This window comes from Vulpes vulpes, chromosome 11 (assembly GCF_048418805.1).
Source record: "Vulpes vulpes isolate BD-2025 chromosome 11, VulVul3, whole genome shotgun sequence".
In the NCBI taxonomy this organism is placed as follows: domain Eukaryota; kingdom Metazoa; phylum Chordata; class Mammalia; order Carnivora; family Canidae; genus Vulpes; species Vulpes vulpes.
This window is the reverse complement of record NC_132790.1, coordinates 81,419,595-81,443,143: the sequence shown is the minus strand read 5'-3', so window position 1 is coordinate 81,443,143 and position 23,549 is coordinate 81,419,595. Positions and strand designations below refer to the sequence as shown.

The 23,549-nt window shown below is 46.3% G+C and overlaps 1 protein-coding gene across 1 annotated transcript in view; it reads left to right on the top strand.

Annotated features, from left to right (window-relative positions):
- SLCO2A1 (solute carrier organic anion transporter family member 2A1) overlaps window positions 1–23,549 on the top strand; it is an 80,986-nt gene that overhangs the window by 27,020 nt on the left and 30,417 nt on the right. The window contains exons 2-3 of the mRNA XM_072726899.1: window positions 9,933–10,070; window positions 15,481–15,643. Coding sequence (XP_072583000.1) covers window positions 9,933–10,070; window positions 15,481–15,643 — 301 coding nt within the window. The remainder of the gene's footprint in view (window positions 1–9,932; window positions 10,071–15,480; window positions 15,644–23,549) is intronic.

Here is a 23,549-nt window from a genome sequence, read left to right as displayed (position 1 = left end):
ACCCTTGAGTACCATGCTCCTAGCTAATCTGATAAATTAATTTAGTCTCATATGCTCATGTTTCATCTCTTCTAGACTTTTCTTTTTAATCTATGATTTCTAAAGCCCAGGCTGCAGGTCCTTATCATCCCAGGCAGTCTCTTACCCACTGTTCTTCATTTTATCTTCCCTCACAAATGCTATCAGATCAGTTCAGCCACCTGCCTTCTCCCTCCGTGGAGTTGAGCGTCAGACAGGAAAAAAACCTAAACAACCACAGTCCAAAGTGTTTGTGGATCACCAGTGTTATGAGCTAGAGGGCTCACATACCTCCTTTTCTGTGCCCTGCGTCCCTACAGACAAGGATGCCACAATGGCAAGATGGTTTTGACCTATATACTTGCAAGGCCCCTAGGACTCTGGCTTTATCAAAGGCCTTTTCTAACTCAATAATATTAAATACAAAACACAAAATAGTAACAAAAACTAAAAGAATTATGCAGGTTGGGACTTTCAGTATCCATTCTAATTTTATCTTACATAGAGGCCTTCAGGTGAGATTTTTATCTAAGCTGAATAGACTAAACCAAAAAGTAGCCAGAAGATCTTATCTAATTCAATTCACTGGGGACCTGGTTCCCACCTCTGGGAGCCAGGACCCACCAGGCAGTTTGAAAATGGGAGAGGGTCCACTTGGACGTGATGCTCCTCTGTGCCTGCTGTGGTTTCCTGTGGCCTCCTGGCCTCCACTGTGCCTCCATCCTCCCTGAAGCAGCTCTCACAGGCCTTTCTCGGTTATATTAGAAGAACCCTGCTATACAGTAAGGCTTCTCTGTGGACAGTAGATGCTGGAAAGGGGGCACTGGAGAAACTGGTCAGGGGCCTGGCTTGACTGGTCTCCTCTCCCAGGCAAGACTCCAGTTGAATTCTCCAGCCTGGCTACTTCCCTCTTAAGGAAGAAAGAAGCTGTAGTGGAAATCATGGGGGTTTTTTTGTTTGTTTTGTTTTGTTTTTTGTTTTTTTAGATTATCCTGATTTTTATACTTCCAAGGGCTCCCAGGACCCTGTCATATCAGAGGCTTTTTCCAGTTCATAATAATACTAAAGATACCTTTTATTATTGCCACTACAAATACCACCAACTTTGTCCCAACACTGACTGTTTTGAATCTCTGAGCTTTTATCTTGTTCAGACATTCTTCCTGCATGGGAAAATATTTGATTTCCTGAATCACTTCTTGAAAGAGACATTCCCCTTTGGGGCCACGGGACCATGGTTTAGATCCAAAGCCACACCCTGGAGAAGGTATAGAAGGGGTAAGCAAGCCAATTGGCGAAGGGGGCCTTTGCTTTGCTTCCTTATCTTTCTTTTGTTAGGACAGGGAAAAAGATCCCTGTCACCCATCCAGCTCTGAGGGGCCTCTCAGGTGGGCCTCAGAGGAACTAACCCAGACATCCTCCTCCCCTTTCAGATGTCTACATCTCTCAAGTCCCTAGGAAACAGCCAGGAGTTACCCTTCTGGGTGGCCTTCTTTGTCCGCATTTGCACTATGGCCTCTTTTGGCCAGAGTCTCACCTCCTAGGTCTTTCCCATGTGGTGAACTGCCAGCCAGGACTGACAATGGGCTATGAGGGTAGAGACACTGAAAGACACATATACAAGTGGAGATGGGCAACACTCAGAGGCAGCACTGGTCGCTGGCCATCTGCCTTCTGTTGGAGACACACCAACCACTTTGGAAGATTCTGGTCAAATAAATGAGGTTTCAGAATGGATGAGTGTAGTAGGGAGGTCATGGAAGAGAGTTGTAGAGAAAGACCTGAGTACACGTTTTGGTTTGACTATTTAGTCCACTGACTGACAAGTGTATACTATTCTTTTCCCCATTAGAAAAGTGGGCATGGAATTATCACTTTGTTTGCTAGACTAGCATCAGGAAAGACATTGGGTTTATGAGTCAAGATGGCAGACTGCACACATTTTTCTCCCCTCATCTCCATTATAATGAGAGGAATGAATGAAAGAATGGTGAAAGCCAGTCACAGAAAAAAAGAGGGGAAAAGGGAAAGAGATTATGAATGGATGAATAGTTGCAATAATTTTAGCAAGATAGAGGTGGTTGGGAATGTTGAAGGACCAAGGAAGGACCGCTCTCATGGGCGTGCATGCATGGGGCCTACAGTGTGGGTAGCCGTTGGACTGGGCATGGCCTTAGAGAGCAACAGATTTAGAACAAGGAGATGTGGCAGAAACAGAAATGAGAAGTGGGGCTGAACCCCAAGGGGTTAATATAGAGCAATCCCTTTACCCCTGGGAAGCATAGATAACCTTCTCCATGAGCTGAGGAACCATCAGCTAGCATGGGTGTGCACTGGGAAGGGAGGCCCTGTTCCTTCTGGCTCCCAGCTGGCTTGTCACAGAGTGAAGTGATCCAGTATTAACGCAAATATGCATAGAACCATTACAAGTTGGGAGGAACAGAGAGAGGGGTGGGAGATGCGAGAACAAGTGTTACAAGTTCTCCCCTATAATGGCTTGCAGTTTAAAGTGACACATCAGGAAACTGCAGAACAAGCGTGTTATTTTGATATGTGTGGAGATAATCCTTGGAAAAGCTAAACCCAGAGGTGGCTGTCCCTGAGCTGCTGCACTGGTGGTGGGCTTGAGCTGAGTGCAGGCCTGGGCCTCGGTATTCTAAGCCCTTCTGTGTTACTTGATTTTTTAAAATATATGCACATAATACATTGATTCAAAATGAAGGGAGAAAATGAAAAAGAGAAAAGAAATGTAAATGGATTTATGATTACATAGGAGGGATTCCAGCTGACTGTGAAAAGGGGTTTCTGATTGCCTAGTGTTGCTCAAACTCCATCGGGTTGTCAGCATGGCTGTGCAGTTCTGGTGCTTCCTGAGAGATGTGTGAGCCTGTCTGGGGCTCCAGCATAGGGACGGGAGCAACAGAATGGACTCTGGGGCCAGATTTTGACTCCCAGAGGTTGGAAGAACAAAAGCAAGTGGCACCGTGGGGTCTCCTCCCTAACTCAGAGAACTGTAGAGTGGCCCTCAGCACACCCCGAACTCTCCCCAAATTGCTGGCAAAAGTGAAAATAAGGTCTTACTATGCTCTTCTTTTCTTTCTCCTCCCCCTCTCCCTCCCTTCCTCCCTCCCTCCCACCTCCACCTCCCTTCCTTCCTTCCTTCTTCCAAAAAATAGTTCCATTTAGATTGCTAGCAGCTGCCACTTGTGGAGCAAAGCAGTTGTTCAAACTGGGAGGTCACAGCCTATGTCTCAATCAGGCCCCACTTCCTGCTCCTGATGGTTTTCTTCCCACTCTTAGGCTCCCTCAGTGTACTAAATTATCTCAGAGATATCCCATCCTGGTGGATGTCAGGCATCAAGTGAATTTAGAGTTTTGCCTTCCCCAGAATATGTGTGGACAAAATCAGAAGTGGTTGACAGCAGAGTCAGTGATCAAACAGGTAGCAATTTCTTACACATTTTAGAAGTTCTACCCAATGTCCCTATAATAAATGAGTGGATGCCTCAGATCATAGCCCTAACACTTAGTTTGGAAAAGAGGGTAATGAACAGATAAAGGACACCACGTCTTGGCTGTACTTTGACCCTGTCTCACTCATCCTGAGCTGCAGAGGTTTCCCTCCTTGTCCTTCTGGTTCACCCTTTATGGCTGTATTACTTACATCTTCAAGCTTGGCTGGAGCCCCGGGCCCTACTCTGAACCTTCACTTGGCATCGCAGCATCTCATCAGCCTTTAGCAGCTCTTTGGCACAGGTAGCAAAAAGAGTTCTCTTCATTAGGAGAAAGATCTTCATGACCACCCCAGTTTCCCCAGTTGCCTCCTCTCCAAGCTTCCTCTTCATGTTTTTTAGGGTTGAGAGGAGGAATGAAGCTATGGGTCTAAGCATTTGGGTCTTAGAGCTTCCTGCCTGCCAAACCCTGCCATCCCCTGCCTTAGCCTTTTCCTCAGGCTTCCTTGTACAGGATGTGCCTAAAGACATGTACAGTTTTACACACTAGCTGTTTATATTGGCACACTACACAAACTTAGCCATTTACATGGCTTCTGACCCTTTCAAAGTGGGCTCCTTGGATAAATAAATGTATTCCAATGACACTGCCAGTGCTCATAATATTAATAAAACAAAATGGGGCACCTGGAGGGCTCAGTTGGTTAAGTGTCCAACTCTTGATTTCAGCTCAAGTCATGATCTCAGGGTCCTGGGATCGAGCCCTGTGTTGGTTTCCATGCTGGATGTGGTTCTCCTGCTTGAGTTCTCTCTCTCTCTCTCTCTCTCTCTCTCTCCCCCCCCTCTCTCTCCCCCTCTCCCTCTCCCCCTCTGCCCCTCCTTCTTCCCCCTAAAAAACAAAACTGTGGAATTCCTTTCAAAAGCCTCAGAACATTATTTTGAATCCTTTCATGGTTGCAAGTCTATTTAAAAATTAGTTTCCCTTAAATCAACTCTATTGAAAGATAGCTTACATATAATAAAGTATTCAGATTGATTGATGAGTTTTGACAGATGTATACACCTGTTTACACAGGTGCCACATACTGCCACAATCAAAATATAAAATATTTCTACCACCCCAGAAAGCCCCTTCAGACCAATGCAAATGTTGAACTTTTTAATTTGGGTTTAGAAATAACCAACAATGATTTAGCATTGAGCCAAGTAAATGAGAGGGGCAAGGGAACAGACACATGCAGCTTTGTGCCTTGTGACCTTTGTGGCCTGTGGACTGACCTAGGGGAGGACTGAAGGTTTGGATTAATCCATGACTGAGGACAGACCATTGGAATGAGCCTGCAGCTTCCTGAATGGCTGCTCTGATGGACAAGTTCCTGGAGCAAGGACTCATGAGTTAAGAGTGTTTAAAGACATATTCATTTACCTGACAACAAGTGAGCCCGGCTACAGACCAGACATCGTCCCAGGCAATGGGGAAGTGGCACCCTAAAAACCATTCATCATCATTCCTCCGTGCAGTCTCTGGTGGGGGGAGATGCTGGTAAACGAGAATGATATAATTTTAGGAAGCAGGAAGCACCATGAAGAAGAAAAAAAGTCGAGTGAGGGGATAGAAAATCATGGTTTGCTATTTTAAGAACAATAATATGGCCCATATAATATGTCTTTATTTTATTTTTGTTTTGTGAAGAAATCACAAGGCTGATTCTACTTTAGGCCGCTTTCTAAAAGGGACATGGGATCTTCCTTAAAGTATATTTTGCAAAGTGCTAGTATCTGTTATATATATATATATATATATATATATATATATATATATATATACACACACACACACACACACGTGTGTGAAGTGTATGTGGTGGGAGGGGCATCCATGGTTGGAGAAGTATGGAGAAAGCTGGATAAAACAGTTAAGCAGTTTTTTTTTTAATTTTTATTTATTTATGATAGTCAAAGAGAGAGAGAGAGAGAGAGAGAGAGGCAGAGACACAGGCAGAAGGAGAAGCAGGCTCCATGCACCGGGAGCCCGATGTGGGACTCGATCCCGGGTCTCCAGGATCGCGCCCCGGGCCAAAGGCAGGCGCCAAACCGCTGCGCCACCCAGGGATCCCAGTTAAGCAGTTTTTTACCAAAGACTTTTCTCAGAGTCTTTAATATGCTAAAATGATTTGTGAATATTCAAGAGGCAGGATGATGATAGTAAGCACAATTTTCCACACTTTTTCCTCCTGAGAATGCTTTCAACTCCAAGCATCTCGAGTGAATAGTGTTCTGCAGGGCACCTTGTGGGAAATTCTGCTCTAGAGTTCTCATGCTGCAGGAGGATGGAAAGCAACAGAGAGGCTCAGTTACTTGGGCAAGTGAGGCAGTGGGAGAAATCTCCTTACTGAATATTCCTCATATGTGTGACACTCGCTGTGGCCTAGGGGGGTGCCAGGTGCTTAAACATGCCTCTGTGGATGCTTCCCAACAGCCCCATGAACAGGAATCATCAGAGTTCCTATTTCCTAGTAGGGAAGCTGCTATCAGAGAGGTAAGGTAAGGAGCCAAGGGTCACGCCATTCCTTGCAGAGTCAAGATTGAAACGTACACTGGTTTGACTCTGAATCCAAACTATCCAAACCCGTAGCACTGTGTTGTCTAAAGGATGGTGGAGGGTGATGGCAATTCAACTAGCAAACTTCTTCCTTCTCCCACCAGGGCATCCACATGGTCTCTTAAACCCTATGTTCTATTTCTCTTGCAAGTATCAAGTGTTTGGTGCTTCATCTCATGCTGGCCATGGAGTGGGTTCTTGGTAAGGTCAAGCAGCCTGGGTGGTGGTCCCAGGGTCCAGTCTGCATAAGCTCAGGGTGGTCCTGGCCAGAAGGCTCTGCTGGAACCATCCATCTACATCTTTCCCTTGCTGGCACTCCCTTCCCTGCAGCCATGTATCTTTTCATTCTTCTCCATCTGCTAAATCCATTGGAATGAGAGGCCTGCATATATGCCAGCACTTTTATCAGGATATCCATAAAGCACCCAGACCTGCAGGGCTGCAGTGGCCAAAAGCTGGTGATGAAGTTGGCTCTGTGAGGGGGCATAGGATGTGAAAAGGTGCCGGCCGGCTCTAGGTGGAGTCTGCTATCTAGTATCAAGGGGGAAAAAACGGGGGATTTCTGTATTTACTGGAAAAAGAACAAAGGCATACCTTTCAGGAAAGACATGAGACAGATTTTTTTCTCCCACTGTCCTCACCTTCCTCTCATGAGACTGCTGGGGAATTTGGTAGAGGTTAGTCACGCCTATTAATTCATTACTAATTTGGCTAGAGGGAGACTGGTCTTTTCTGAGCTTTATGAGCAGAAACTCGGGTGTTCTAAAACTGAACTCCTGTCCTCCCCCTCTGTATACAGCCCCCCACCTGGAGCCCCTGTCTCCCACACATTGCCTTGCCCCCTTCCTGGCCCTGAGGCTGGAAACTCTGCCCCTTTTCTTCCACCTTGAATCGGTGACAGCCGTATCAGTTCAGCCTCTGAGGTGCCTCCCTGCATCCCCACTGCCCGTTGTTTGGTCCAGACCTCGTACTCTCTCAGGCTGCTATGACAGCCCTCACACCTGCTGGGTGTTCCCTCTAATGCCAGCCATGTGCCAGGCCATCAAGAGGCCTCTGCAGCAACAGGGTACTGGGGGTTTTAGAAGCAACTTTGAACTAGACACATAACTGAGCCCCATGCTGGGCAAGACATGCCAAGAATTAGTTTTCCAGACCAAGAAGGGGGAGATAATTCTGTCCAGATTGTGAGCAGAGCCACAGATAATGAATGTGTGCTGTGGGAAACTTGAGTAGTTTGACCTTGGTGAAGTTTGAAGGGCAAGGTTGTGGCAGCAGGTGTTTCAAGCAATCTAGTGCTGCATTGCAAAGCAACCAAAAACTTTGTGCTTCAAACAATGCCAGCATTCAGTTTGTTCACAGATCTGCCATCTATATAAGGCTTGGTGGGATAGCTCATTTCTGCCCCATTTGGCATGAAGGCTGGGGCTGGAATCCTCCGGAGGCTCTTTCAGTAATATGTCTGGCAGTGGATGCTGGTTGCAGATTGAAACTTTAGCTGGAGTTGGCGGGAACAGCAATACGTGACCGCTCCATGAGCAGGGAAGATTCGGCTTCCTTACGATGTGAGGTCTGGCTTCTAAGGGTCCCAAGGGAGAAGAAGCTAGACGGATCCTCTATCAGTGTCAGGACTCATCTTCAGAGGCCACATGGCATCACTTCTGCTTCATTCTCTTCATTAGAAGGAAGTAACAAAGATCAGCCCTGATTGAAGGGGAGGGAGACTCCACCTCGTGATGAAGGAATGTCATTGTCACAGTGGAAGAGATGCATGTGGGATGGAAGATACTGGTTTAGCCATCTTCATAAAATACGTCAGTCACAGCAGGGCATGGATCCAGAGGCACACAAGGTCTGGGATCTGTAGCATCTTAAATATCATGCCAAGGGCATTGGCTTTTATCTTCTAGGAAGTGAGGGGGCCAGTGAGCAGTGTTAATTTGGGGATAGCCTGCTCACATTTGAGTTTGAGAAAGTTGTCTCTGGGGTGGTGGGATGGAGGGCTTTTAGGGGGCAGGCAGGAGGCTCGTGAGAGATTGCTGCAGTAATCCAGGGAGAGAGGTGGGCCTGGGGCAGGGCATGACTGGCACACAGAGAGCACGTCAAGTAGGAGAGGCACCAAGGAGAAATCAGGGGGCTTCCACCAATTTTAATTCAGGAGGCCTGGGTTTGGGCCTGACTTCTGTATTTCAAAGGCACCACCACCTCCTACCAGGTGATTATGGATCAAAACTGAGTTAAGAACCATCAATTTAGCCCAATTACCTCACAGGGAAATCAAGGGCCCAAGAGGGCGGGAACTGGCTAAGGTTGCACTGTGAAGTGAGAGGCCCCAAACTGGTTCACCCCAGGCATCTCAAGGGCCTGGCACATAAGCCCAATGGGCCAGCTGCGTGCAGTATGCTAGGCAGGCACTTTGGATCCCCCTCTCTGGACTTTAGTTCCCTGTTTGTAAAAGCCCTTAGACTGCTTCCAAAAACACCTTTATCATGAAATCTTAAGAATTCTGATGTATGAAGCAAAGCAGAGCAAAGGCTCCCTAGGGACACAGGGAGGGAGTGCTACCTCTACTTCCTTCTGTCCCTGGTGAGGAGCTGGGTGGCCGCGGGCTCAGACAGGAGACAATTTGGAGAGTTGGAGAGGCATGTGATTTTGTGGGTGTAATGGCCTCCTCAGATTTGGAGACCATGAGCATGGTGCGTGGGTGGCAGCCAGTGACGGGCCCTGTCAGAAGCCCCAGGCTGGCCTCATGAAGGCTCTGCCCTAGCAAGTAGGAGAGGGAACGTCAGCTCTGATCCCACAGCTTGGAGAGGGGCCCCTGCACGGAGGGTGGGCTTGGCTGTGTGAGGAAACGGAAATGAAGGTGGGGTCCCAGTTACTGTCCTAAGATGCCAGCCCTTCAATTAAGGAAAGAACTTTGGCAGCCTGTGAAACATCAGGGCGCTCCGCCCATCCCTCAAGGAAAAGTGCAATCTCCAGAAAGGGGCACCTTACAGGGGATGTGGGACTTCTGGTGCTGAGCCTGCTCTGGCTCAACCCACCAGCTGAGAACCCAGGAAATCCCAGCACTCAGCCTGGAGCCAACTACAGATGTTACAAACCACTGTCCACCCTCCCAGCTGTATCTGTCCCATCAACCCAAACCTCACATTCATGTTTACTTATACCCACAGGACAGGCATATGGGGTGGGGTAGGACGCAGAGACAATGCCCTGGGGCCTTCCCCAGGGCCCCATCACCCATCCAGGACCCCCAATAAGAGGTGATGACAAGCTGGGGGATATCCACTCAAACCGGGTAGCTTAAGAGCCCATTGTGGTGCCTTAGAGGTGAGCCTCGGAGAATAGGTGTTGATGGTGGACAGGGAAGTGGAGGACAGGTCAAGAAGAGTGAAGCAATGTGACTTGGGGTGTGTCATGCCCCTGGGAGTAACCTGGACCGGTTGGAGAGTAGCCTCCAGGCCTCCCAGGACACAGGAGGGAGGGCACAGTGGTACAGTGAGAGAGAGCAAATCCAGGTGCTGAGTGCCCCGGGTGTGGGGCTGAAGAGTCAGGCCTTTGCCTTGGGGGCGCTTCTCCAGCCCTGTGGTTTTGTGGCTCCATTTATGCTGACTGCGATAGGAGTGGCGGGCATGAAGGCAATGGCGGACAGCACCGAGCGAGGCCATGGGGGAGAGCCCCGGTGTGGCCATGGTACGGTTTCACCCTCAGGACCATCCCATGACGGAGGTGTTCCCAAGTAACAGGCGAGGAAACAGGCCAGGCTGTGGACCTCCTGCCACGGAGGTCCCACAGTGGAAGGCCAAGGTCATAGGCAGGGCTCGCCGTCCAGAGGCCCCACCAGCCGGCGTGTCTTCCCCCAGGTGTTCGTGCTCTGCCATGGCCTCCTGCAGCTGTGCCAGCTCCTGTACAGCGCCTACTTCAAGAGCAGCCTCACCACCATCGAGAAGCGCTTTGGCCTCTCCAGTTCCTCCTCAGGTCTCATCTCCAGCTTGAATGAGGTAAGCAGGAGGTTCTGGTCCCTCAGACTCCACTTGCGCACCACCCCCCATCACAGGGTCTGGTTGGGGGCTCTGGGAGGGGCAGGGGAACGGGGACCCAGGCTGTGCACATGGGGAATGTGTTCTAGGGACTACTAGCTACATTGCCTGAGGCTTCCCTGCACCAGACTCTGAGCCAAGAGCCTCTGGCAGCGCCTGACCTTGGGGCCTAGTCACAGCAGCCCTGTGAGCAGGTGCTCTACTCCTTCCCACCTGATGGATGAGGGCACCACGGCTGAGGGTGTGCAGCAGCTCGCCCCAGGTATGCAGGGCCATCTGCCTCCAAACCCTGGGTCTCTCTAATTGAGTTCTGTGACCGCCCACAAGTGTATGTGGCCTCTGCTCATCCTCAGTTTCTGGAGGGGGGTTGGTGATGAGTCTCAGGGATGCAGGTGGAGAAGTGGCCCCAGGCCTGGTGGCTCCTGTCTTATGAGGATCACAGCAGCCAGAGCTGCTCAATGACCCTGATTCCCAAACAAGGTCAGATCTCTGTGACCTGTCAGCAACGTGGGTTTCACATGTCCCTCCGTGACTGCTCATCAAGGTCAGAGGAAGGTGGGGTGGCCTCAGAGATCAGGAATGGGAGGTCAGAGGACAGGGCTAGCTAGGAGTCACTGGAAACCAGGGAGGAAGAGGCCAAGGAGGCAGCAGAGCCCCCTCCATTGTGGCTGCAACACCAGTGGCTCCGGGTAAGCAGGCAGGTCTCCCTGGCCTGGCTTCTCTCTTCTCTTTCCACAAGGCCCACCGTTCTGGGGTGGAGGCAGTGGCCTCCCCCTCCCAGAGCAAAATTAGATCTTCCCTTGACTTAGTGGAATTCAGGCTGATGTGGTAATCTAGAGCCTGGCCCCCACCAGGGCAGCTTCTAAGACGGGGCCGCAAAAGAAGGTGGGTTGCCTCCTGGCACCACCCTCAACCACTACCTTTCAGTTTCCCCATCCTCCATCCTGCTCCCAGCTGGAAGCGCTCTTTGCCCTTCACTCCTTTGCCCTCGATGGCCTACACAGCAGTGCCCTCAGGAGCCTCTGCCCTGTGCCAGATCCCCCTTTCAGTCCTAGGAGTGGGGATGTCTCTGCCTAGCCGTGTTATCCAGAGGAGGAAACTTGCATCTAAAGCCTAAGTGCCCCATCCAGGCTGGCCACATACACGCACACAGTGCGGCCAGCATCTGAGCCCGGGTCTGTCTCATGGCCACTCTGAACCCCCAACCGCCTCTTCGACCAATCCTCCCTGCTCCCTTGTCCACAGCCCTGCTCTGCTCCAAATGCTCTCCTCCAAACACATCGCCAGAAGAATCTCTCTTGCCTCCCCTCTCTGCACGTATTCCTGCATCATGGGCTGTCTCCCACACCTGGGGCACCCGCATACCTGCCCACATGCAGCCCTGTGGCCCATCAGTCAGCTCTACTGGCCTCAGACCCTGTCCTCTGAACTCCCTCCCAGAGCCACTGCTTCCTCTGCCTGCATCTGTGTCTGTGTGTTTTAGTGTGTATGCATGTGTGTTGCACACCTGTGTTTCGGCTTCCTGGTGCCGCTGGTGGCCGGTCTACCTCTCCACGTGGGTTGTGCTCCTGCAGCGCTGCGAGCTCCCACACAGCGCTGATCACAGCACCCCTCACACGGAATGCACCTTCTTCATGTTGGCCTAGGACTTTAACAATACGCCTGGCACATGTTGTCCTCACTCATGGAGGGAAGACAGCCTCTCTGGCATTTGTGTCACTGCAGTCCTATCCCAAGACCCTGGCAGGCATCAGTAGTCAGAGTCCTCTTTCATGCTAAGTCCAGACTCTGAATCCTCCTCAACATGGTGTTCTAGGCACACTATTAATCAGTGTCAGATTAGTATCAGGCTGCCCAGTCTCAGAGCTTTCCAGACTGATGGGTGAGTGAAGGGGAGAGGAGGGCTGGGCACAAAGGCCAACGGCAAGACCAGGAACTTGGCTTATGGGAGAAGACATGGGCATCTTGGTCTGTGAAGCAGCCGCTTCTCCTGCCCACTGCTAAAGGCCAGGTCTGAGCAGACAAAATCAGAGGGGGCCCTGGAGGCCCCAGCCTGAATGTCTCCCACCAGTTTGCCCTGGGGCCCCCTGGGTTTGGGACCCTGATGGGCAGGGATGTGTTACAACAGGGCTTGGTAACAGACTTTCCAATAATCTAACAGAAAGTCTACAGAGCTGTTGTAGGGGCCGCTGAGGGGGTGAGGCGTGGACTGTGGAGGCCCTCCTCTCCTCAGCTAGAACAGCTTCATTTATATATATAAAATAATATATTATATTGTATTATAGTATAGTACATTATGGAAAAACTTTTTGCAAAGGGACTCCACTGCTGAAGAAAAGTTTGGGGATCAAAGACTTAAGCCAGCATCAGCTGTAACAGGTGTGGAGGTCCCACTTTCTTCCAAAAAAAAAAATGAGTGCATGCCCTGGGAATGCTGGAAGGGCCAGCCCAGATGCATGGAGCCTGGGTACCCCAGGCCTCCTTGGCCTTTGGGGTGCTCTGTCATCCCTCACCCAGACCTTTTAAAGTCAGCTTCAGTTAGCCAGCAGACATAGTCTGACACTTATAATCAGTTCTTGAAAAAATGCTGGAGAAATAAAAACATGGGGGAGATGAGCTCTAAGAAGCCTAAGAATAAAGCTTTGCTTCCAGGTATGGGTTTCAGAATCTCCTGGATCAGGCTAGGCTGCCTCCCTACACACCCTCACACCCTCTTTTTGTATATATTATAAACCATATTACTCTTTTCCACAAAGGAGGGATCTTCTGGGCAATTGTGTCCTCTTGAAAAAGCCAATCATTTGTTCATTCATTTACTTAGTCAACAAATATTTAATGAGCACCACCTATGTGTCAAATATTGCTCTAGGTGCAGGGAGCAGGAATGAACAGACAGATAAACATCTCTGTTCATATATCATTCTAATGATAAATATGACATTTGTTTACATAAATAATATTAATTATTTAATTTATTTATTTAAATAAATAAAACTTGGTAGATTGGGTTACAACAAATGCTATGAAGAAAAATAAAGCCATGGAGGAGAATGGTGGTTGTATTTTAAAATATATTTAAATATAACTAAAGTTTTAAGTGGTATTTAATTATTATAAATGTAAGTTTTACCTAACTCCTTTTTTTATTGAGATATAATTGACATTTAACATGATATTAGTTTCAGGTATACAACATAATGATTGGGCCTTTGTATGTATTGCAAAATGACCACCACAATAAGTCTACATCCAGCACCTCACATGGTTACAACTTTTTTTTCTTCTGATGAGAACTTTCAAGATCTACTCTCTTAGCTACTTTCAAATAAACAATACGGTGTTGTTTAACTGTAGTCACCATGCTTGGCATTATATCCCAGTACTTACTTATTTATAACTGAAGTTTGTTCCTTTTGAGCACCTTCACTCGTTTCACCCACTTCACCTCCTTATTTCTCAGAGAAGCCCTTAGTAAGAAGTTACCATCTGAGCAGAGGTTTAAAGTAGGTTAGATGTCAAGGGAGTCCTGTGGACAGATGAGGGAAGGAGCAGCAAGTACAAAGGCTCAGAGGAGGGTATGTGTGTGAGTTAGGAGAAAGCTAGAGGCAGAGCAGCTGGGATGAAGGGAAGGAGAAGGGTGGAGGAGCACAGATCAGAGCCTTCACAGAGAAGGGGTGCAGGCTCTAGAGGGCTCGGGAGGCTCTGGGACAGACTTTGCCCTTTATTATTTGGGGTTTAAATGGAGGGAACATGGTCTGACTTGACCACTCTGTCTGCTGGGTGAATAGGCTACTGGGAGGCAAGAGTGGAGGCAAGGAACCCAGAGTGGAGGCTACCATAATAGTTCAGATAGCATATGGTGGTTGCTTAGACTAGGAGGTAGCAATAAAGGTGGAGAGAAGCAGCTTCCAGGTGGCTGCTGAAGGTCCAGTTGGTGGGATTGCTGATGGCTGCATGTGAGTGTGAAAGAGCAGTCAGGGATGGTGCTCAGGTGTTTCGCTTGAGCCACTGATTGGTAGGATGCAGGTGCCATTGAGATGAGGAGGACTGGGGTGGGGCGGCCAGGTTTTCGAAGGGAAGATGAGGCATGAGGTTTGGGTGTGCTAAGCCTGTGAGAATTAGAAGCACACACACAGGATGTAAAGCCATGGGACCGGATGAGCTCACCAAGAGAAGAGTGGAGGTTCAGGGAGTGAGCTATGAGAGTTGAGAGTTCAGGGAGGTGAGGAGGAACCAGCCAAGGAAATGGAGAAGAAGCCATCAGGGGAAGAAATGAAGAAACTGAGAAACTCAGTAAAAGAAGTATTTCAGGAAGGAAGGAATGGCCACCTGAATCACATGGTGCCTAGAGATCAAGTAAGAAGAAAACTGAGAATTGGCCGGTTGATGGTCTTGATGAGAACCACATACCAAGACTTTGGTTCCTGTTTCCTGAGACAGGGCAGTTGCTTTTCCAGCCGGAAGGAGGCTATGGTGTGGACAGGGCAAGGCTGTGGGTACTGACATCCAGAGCTCCTCCAGTCCAGATGAGCTTATATTCTGGGGCAGAGGATCATCTCTTCGGAGGAGTTGTAGTCGGAAGATCTGCCAACACCCCGTTTTATCATTTCGGACCTTGCTCCCTAGGGTGGGCCTCCAGTTCCCTCCCCTGGCACAGGGTGGGGCTCAGAGACCAGGCCTCCCAGGGAGCACCAAGGACACAGAGTTACTGATGTTTGCAGCCAGAAAAGGAACTTAGGGGTGGCTTAGTCTTCCTCCCTCACTGCCAGGAGTGGAAGGAAGCCCAACGGGCAGGTCAGGAGCAGAGCTGCTGGGGCAGAGACCCACTTCTCCAAGAGGCAGTAGACCAGTCCAGTTAGACTGGGTGCTTTAAACCCAGGCATTCCCCATTCCAGCTGCCTCCTAGCCTCATAGCAAGGGCAAGTTCCCTACTATTCTGAGTCCCAGTGTTGTCATAAAAAGAGAGTTGTTGCTTGATGAAATGAGATCGTACCCATTGCTTGGTGGTTATCCTGACTACCAGGTGGCATCCTTAGGGCATTTAGTTAGCATGTGATGTTCCTAGGCTTCCTTGGACTTTGCCCCAACAGGTTTGGACCTAGGATGTTTGAAATTGAGGCTATGAGCTTTTCACGGTTTCTAGATACTTCCCTTTGTCTGGTCCAGGAGGCTGAGACTGGGAAGGGATTCTGACATAGGGGAGGATGGAAATAGCACATCTTGGGCCCACGGTGAGGCTGTCTGGGCAAGGCTGACAGTGGGCGGCCTCTTGCCTCTCTGCTTTTCCTGGAGCAGGTACAGTCAGGTCTCCTCTGTGGGTGAGTAGGGACAAAGTTTCTGGTCTCACTCGGCCCCTCTGCTCTCTCTGCAGATCAGCAATGCCATCCTCATCATCTTTGTCAGCTACTTTGGCAGCCGGGTGCACCGTCCACGGCTGATTGGCATTGGGGGTCTCCTCCTAGCTTCGGGTGCCTTCATCCTCACCCTCCCACACTTCCTGTCAGAGCCCTACCAGTACACCTTGGCCAGCATTGGTAAGTGGCCTCAACTCCTGCTTCAAGGGCATAAGGAAAGAATGGGCATCTCACCAAAGTTGGTGGGGATGCTTCTGGGGCAGTGGCTACCACTCCAGGCTATGCTGTGTTCTCTTACCAGAAAGCGTCGTTGGCTTTATTGTTTTGCTTCTCTCGAAGCATATCTGAAAGTGAAAACGTGTGGAATTATGCAGAGCTTTGGAGCAGCCCTAGCTTGCTGAGGTCGGAGCATGCAGCTGGTGGCTCACCTCCCCCTGTGATTCCCTATAATTCCCTGTGCTTCATGCAAGGAATGATCCAGTGCACACAAGTGGGGATGCCTCCGAGCAGTGCCTGTGATGGGCTTGGCAGAGGGTCAAAAGCATTGCCCACGATGAGATCTGTGGATTTTCTGCATGTTTAATCCTGTGTTTAATACTTCCTGACATTTGTACATTCATCCATCATTCTTTAGGTTACAGTGCACTTAAACTGTGATCTCATTTGATTCTCCTGGACACCTGTGAAAGGAAGAGAAAAGGTCTAAGATGAGAACTTGGCACTCAAAGTTGTCCAGTAACTTTCCCAAGGGCACCAGTCAGTTAGGGAGAAACAGACCCAGGTCTCCTCATTCTTACGCAAATGGTCCTCCTGTAGCACAGAATCTCTTGTTCTTAGTGATATGCCCTTAGTGAGATGTATGATGATTTTACCTAAGTAATAAACAAGGAATTAAATAACACAATATTGCCTGGTGAGAGTTCCCTTTTCTTTAAAAAATGTTTTATTTTTTAATATGAAAAAATCAAAATATAGCAAAGTAAAAAAATACAACACGTACTGATCATTAAGATATATCTGTTTTCCTTCAGATACTTCTTTTATTTTTCCTTTTCTCTTTTAACAGATTTATTGAAACATAATTCACATACTATATGTGTAGCTTACCCATTTAAGGCGTACAGTGGTTTTGGTATATTAACTTTTGGTTTGTGTGTGTGTGTGTGTGTGTGTGTGTGTGTGTGTGTGTTTAAGTAGGCTCCACACTGGGGATGGAGCCCTACATGGAGCTTGAACTCATGACCCTGAGATCAAGACCTGAGCTGAGATCAAGAGTTGGAACACTTAACTCACTGAGCCACTGAGGTGCCCCGATTATGTTATTTTTTTAATGTGGTAAAGTATACATAAAACATAAAAGTTGCCATCTTAACTCATGGAAGTATACAATTCAGTGGCATTCATTATATTCATGATACTGTGCAATTATCACCACTATTTCCAGAATTTTTCCATCAACACCAAGCAGACACTACCCATTAAGCAATCACTCCCCATTCTTCCCTCCCCAGCCTCTGGTTATCTCTAATCTTCCTTCTGTGTCTATAAATTTGCCCATTCTAGATATTTCATTTAAGTGGAATCATACAGTATGTGTCCTTTTGTATCTAGCTTATTTCACATTGCATCATGTTTTCAAAGATCATCCATATTGTAAAATGTATCAGAATTTCACTTCTTTGTGGCTGAATAATATACCATTGTATGGATATGGCACATTTTATGTATCCACTCACCTGTTGATGGATACTTGGGTTGCCAGATACCTTTTTTAAAAAAGGAATAAGACAAGGGCATTATGCTAAGTGAGATAAGTCAGTCAGAGAAAGACAAATACCATATGATTTCACTCATATGTGAAATTTAAGAAACAAAACAAAGGGTCATAGGGGAAGGGAGGGAAAAATAAAATAAGATGAAATCAGAGAGGGAGGCAAACCATAAAGGACTCTTAGCTCTAGGAAACAAACTAAAGGTTGCTGGAGGAGAGGTGGGTGGGGGGATGGAATAACTAACTGAGTGATGGCATTAAGGAGGGCACTTAATGTAATGAGCACTGGGTGGTTTGTTTTTTTTTTTTTTTTTAGTTTCTTTTTTTTTTTTAGCACTGGGTGATATATGCACATGATGAATCACTAGATTCTACCCCTCAAACTAATAATAAACTGTGTATGTTGACTAAATTGAATTTAAATAAAGATTTTTTTAAGTTTTTTAAAAAGAAAGAAAGAAGATATTAACTTCCTCTTGGCTCATCACTTCCTCCCTAACAGGAGGTGGCCACTCACCTGTAGTTGGTGTGCTTAATAAGCTCATTGCATATCTGTATACTTTTCTTCCTTCTAGTGTTAGGTCTTATTTCTTTAGTCTTATTTTTTTTTCTTCTACTGGTTTGGAAGTTATACATTCCTAGTTATCCTTATATTGAAACATTTAAAAAATTATTAGAGAACAAAACTGACTTTTTGTTGGGGGTGAAACACAGTTCTATAAATTTGAACATATCTATAGATTTGGATAAACACCACAATCAGAATTTAGAACAGTTCCATCACTCCCAACACATCCATCATGCAATTCCTTCAGAGTCACACTCTCCCCATCCATCGCAACCATTAGCCCATTTCCAACACTATAGTTTTATGGCTCTGAGAATAACACAGAACTGGAAACATAAACGTCTTGAACTGGATTCTTTCCTGCACTATAGGCCTTTGAAATTCACTGAAGTTGTTGCATGTATCTGTAGTTCATTCTTTTTTCTTGCATAGTAGTATTCCATTATATGGACATAACACAGTTGACCCATTCATCCATCAAAGACATTTGATTTGTAATGATGTGGATGGAACTAGAGGGTATTATGCTAAGTGAAATAAGTCAATCAGAGAAAGACAGTTATCATATGATCTCACTCATGTGGAATTTAAGAAAAAAAACAGGATCATGGGGGAAGGGAAGAAAAAAATAAAATAAAACAAAATCAGAGAGATAAACCATAAAGGACTCTTTTTTAAAGGTTTTATTTATTTATTTGAGAGAGAGAGAGAGAGAGAGGGAAAGAGAGCACAGACAGGGAGATGGAGAAGCAGGCTCCCCGCTGAGCAGGAAGCCTGATGGAAGGCTCAGTCCCAGGATCCTGAGATCATGACCTGAGCTGAAGGCAAATGCTTAACTGACTGAGCTCCCCAGTTGCCCTCCCATAAGAGACTCTTAACCATAGGAAACAAACTGAGGGTTGCTGGAGGGGAGGGGGGCGGATGGGGTAACTGGGTGGTAACATTTAGGAGGGCAATGATACAATGAGCACTGGGTGTTATATAAGGCTGATGAATCACTGACCTCTACCTCTGAAGCCAATAATGTATTATATGTTAATTGAATTTAAATACAATTTTTAAAATGCCAAACAAAGGAAAGACATTTGAATTGTTTCCAACTTGTACAAAAAACAAGGTTGCTATACATATTTGTGTATAGACAGGTTTTTTTTGTAAATATAACTTTATTGATGTTGAACATCTTTTCATGTGTTTGTCATGCATGTATTCTCCTTGGCAAGGTGTTTGTTCAAGCCTTCTGCCCATTTTGTAATTGGATTGTTTTCTTACTGTTGAATTTGAGAGTTCTTTATAAATTCTGTTTACAAATTATTAATTGGATGGAAGGTTTGTAAATATTTTCTCCCAGTCCTTAGCTTATCTTTTACATTCTTTTAAGTGTCATTTGCAAAGCAAAAATTGTTCATTTTAATGAAATATAATTTATAATTCTTTTTTCTTTAACGTATCGTGCTTTTAGTGCACATATAAGAACTGTGCTTAATCCCACATCAGGAAGATTTTCTCCTATGTGTGTAGTTCTGTTTTTTGTTTTTTATTCTTAAGTTTTACAGCTTTCCACTTATATTTCAATCTATCATCCATTTGAGTTAATTTTTATAGGACTCTTTTTCTTCTTCTTGCATATGGATATTAAATAGTTTTAGCATCATTTGTCAAAAAGACTATCTTTTCTCCATTAAATATTTTTTGTACCATTACTAAAAATCAACTGGTCATACTTGTGTGGGTCTTTTTCTAGACTTTCTATTCTTTTCCATTAGTCTATGTGTCTGCTCTATCACACTGTCATGATTCCTGCAGCTTTACAGTTAAGGACTAAAATTGGATACTATGATTCTTCCAACTTTATACTTTTTCAAATTGTTATATCTATTCTTATTCATTTGCCCTCCCATATAAATTTTATAGTCAGCTTGTCTCTAAAAAAAATCCTTCTGGAATTTTTATTCGAATTGCATTAAATTCATAGATCAATTTGGGGATGCCGAGCACATTTATCCAGTCTACCAATCCATGAACACAGTATGCCTCACCCTTACCCTTACATTTTAACACTGACCTACAATTTAACAAACTCTAAAGCTGACGAATGTCTCTATTCTCCAACAAAGTAAGGATGCTAGGATGTTTTACTACTCGGTGTCCTCTTCCATCTTCCATGTTTTTGTTGACCACTGGCAGGTTCTACCAGTACCTATTATTATTATAGTCATTGTTAGTTATAAATAAGTTAGCACTTATGCATATTTACCTACAAGTTTACTTCTTTCTTTGCTTCTTGCATTTCACCTGCTCTTGTTGATTTAATTTCCTTTTTCCTGAAATACATACATTAGCATTACTTTCAGGTGGGACCATGGATGAGAAAATCTCTAAGACTATGTCTTAAAATGTAAGTTTTACCCTTGTTCTTGCCTCGTGGCTTGGCTGCAAGCAGGGTTTTAGTTATTTCCTCTCAATGCTTTGAAGATACCAGGCCTCTATCTTCTGGCTCCTCTTTCTAGTATTGGGACTTCTACCTCAGTCTCATCATCATTCCTTTCTGAGAATTCCATTTTTTCTCTGTAGTTGACTTTAAGATTTCCTTCTCTTCCTTGAGATCTTACACGTTTACTATAATGGTTTCTAAGTATAGGTTAATTTTTACTTATCTGTTTGGAAGTTCAGTCTGCTATTTCTTTTGAAGATTAAGGTTTTTCCTTGATTCTAAAAAACTCTCAGCCAAAAATGTTCCCAATATTGCATAGCCCTATTTTCACCCTTCTTTCTTCTAAAAATGCGTGTGATATTTATATAATATATATTCATGCCTGGCCTCCTTGTCTCCTGTCTTTCATAGTTTTGGGTGCTTTATTCATCCAAGCTTTATTCATCCTGGGTGATTTCCTCAGGCAGGAAATCTTGCTGCTCACTTTGTCTCTCTCCAGCTCTCTCAGTTGGATCCAACTCATATTCTACATTGTACATTTTAATGGCTCTCTATATTTTGCTAATTTCTAAAAGTTATTATGATAGTTTTTCAAATCTGTCTGCCCTATTTTCATGTTTTTGATGGTGCCTTATGATTTCTATTTTTACTTTGGTCTCTTCAATTATTTTAAACATTTATTTATTTTATAGTATTTTTCTGTTTGCTCCCATAACTAAAGTTTGGGGAATGTTAAGCCTCCCATGTTTTGTGTTTGCTTGCTCTTGCTTGGGGTGGATTATTTACTGTATGTTTTACAATGTTTGACTGTGGGATCATTTGCAGTGGGATTTTCTCCCCTGTAGAAATTTTGTGTGATCTGGGTTGAGGATATAGCCTTACAAACTGGTTTTACATTTGTATTCACTTAGCATCCCAGGAACAACACTGCTTTGGAGATAATTTTATGATAATTTATTGGCTTGGGATAAACTTGTACATGTTTTAAAGGATGTAAGAAGAGGCAGTGGTTTTGTGATGAGCAGCATTGAGAGGCTCAGTCCACACATGCTCATCCTTGGCCTACTGTATTGGAATTGAAGATGTCTGAGAGTCAATGAGCCACCAAAGACTGTACTAAGGGAATAACTGATTCTGATTTTTGTTTACCTGTTTACTGAAATGTTAGGCATTTTGGGAGGGGTCATATGTAGAAGTCAGTTTTAAGAGTTGAAACAATGACTAAAGGGATTCTTTTTTTTTTTAAGATTTTATTTTTTATTTATTCAGAGAGAGAGAGAGAGAGAGGCAGAGTCACAGGCAGAAGGAGAAGCAGGCTCTATGTAGGGAGCCGACGTGGGACTCGATCCCGGTCTCCAGGATCATACCCTGGGCTGCAGGCGGAGCTAAACCGCCAGGGCTGCCTGACTAAAGGGATTCTTTAAAAAAAGATGTTATTTATTTATTTGAGAGAGAGAGGGAGAGAGCATGAGCGGGAGAGGGGCAGAGGGAGAAGCAGGCTCCTTGCTGAGCAGGGAGCCCCACGTGGGACTCAATCCCAGGACCCTGGGATCATGACCTGAGCTGAAGGCAGATGCTTAGCTGGCTGAGCCACCCAGCAACCCAAAGGGATTCATTCCTTTATAGGTTGTGAGACCTCTGGTAGGGAGAGACAGGTGGCTGGAATGGAAAAAGAACAGAGCCAGAGTAGCAGTATCTAATGATGAAATGTCTTTTGGGTCTGATCATGGGAATCTTTTGCATTGTGGCCTTGTATATGTGTGGACTATGTAGAGACTAAATCCTTCTTCAAGTAGCTCCAGGAGGAAGACCCAAAGCTAGGGGCCCTGCCATGCTCTTTCTCCTCCTCAGTCTAGACAAGGGATTTGAGGCCAGTTCTGAAGGAGAGTTGGGTATTGCTGGCCACCCTCCCAGAGAGCCCTGTGCCAAGTCCACTCCAGACCCAGGGCCCCTGCCCTTCCCCAGCAGCATGAGGACTGGGTTAATGAAATCAGCAAGGGAGCCTGGGGCACTGGGGCCAGGCTGAGGGGAGGGCATCCTGCCAGGCACCACACACTATGGGTCGGTGGGTTGGCTCTCCGCAGCCTGGGCCACATACCAATGGCATTTGCTTCGCACAGAGCAGCCACCACAGAGGGTGGTTAGAGATGGGCGGGCCTCTGAAAATAATCACTCTGCTCCTTGTTAGGGATGGTCCATTGGCTGGGGTTCAGCCCACCACAATCCTCCCTGCTCAGAGGGAAACTCTGCCATTCCCTCCTTGACCTCGGTGCTCTTAGCCAAACTCCAGTGAGAGGGAACTGAAGGGGACTGGGACAGGGACCATGGCTAGCCTCTCAACCTGCCCGGGGAACTGCAGGCCAGGAGAGGAAACTTTTTTGTTGCTGTTGCTCTATCTGTGTAAATTCTATTTGCAACAGTGAGGCACAGCAGTCTTTCTTACTCTGGCTGGGGTCAGAGCAGCAGCTGGAAGTGCTCAGCCACCTTCAGCGCATTTTCCCAGTGCCAGGGGTGGGATGAGGAGGACTTTGGCCCAGGAGCCACATCGGTGGGATCCATCTGGGGCTGTGTGCTGGGTACCAGTACAGCATGGGCATGTGCTATGCTAATATGTGCAAGTAAAAATATCCAGAAAGTCTCACTTCATGGGAAAAGTTTGAAATGCAACTCCTGTTTCAAGTATATTCCTGCGGGAACTTTAGTTTTGAATTATGCAAGGCAGTCAGGAACAAATGAATTTTATTAAATGCACCGCCCTGAGTTGTGTTCTGGAGTCAAGCAGTCCTTGGGAATTGAGACTCACAGTGCAGCCTCGGGCCATCTCCTCCTCAGCTGAGTGTCAGTTCCTCCCTGTATGAAATGGACACTTGCTCACAGGGGTACAAGGGCTGGGAGAATGCATGCTCAGAATTTAGCCTGTTAAATGTTGACTTTTATAACTGGAAGTGGTGCGGTGGGGCACCTGGGTGGCTCAGTCAGGTAAATGTCTGACTTCAGCTCAGGTCATGACCTTGGGGTCCTGGGATTGAGCCCCATGCAGGGTCCACACTCATGGGGAGTCTGGTACTTCCTCTGCCCCTCCCTTAGCTCATGCTCATGCATGCTCTCTCTCCCAAATAAATAAATAAAATCTTTGAAAAAATATTGGCAGTGGTGGGGACAAGATATGTATTATGCTGGGTAAAGCAGGGTCCCAAATGAGGAAGCACCCTGCTTCCCATAGCAAGTTGAGTCTCACAGCTCTCGGCTGTGGGTTGAGCATCCTGGGGGCATCTAAAGGCAATTTCTTCTTGGTCCTCACTGTAGGTGTTCT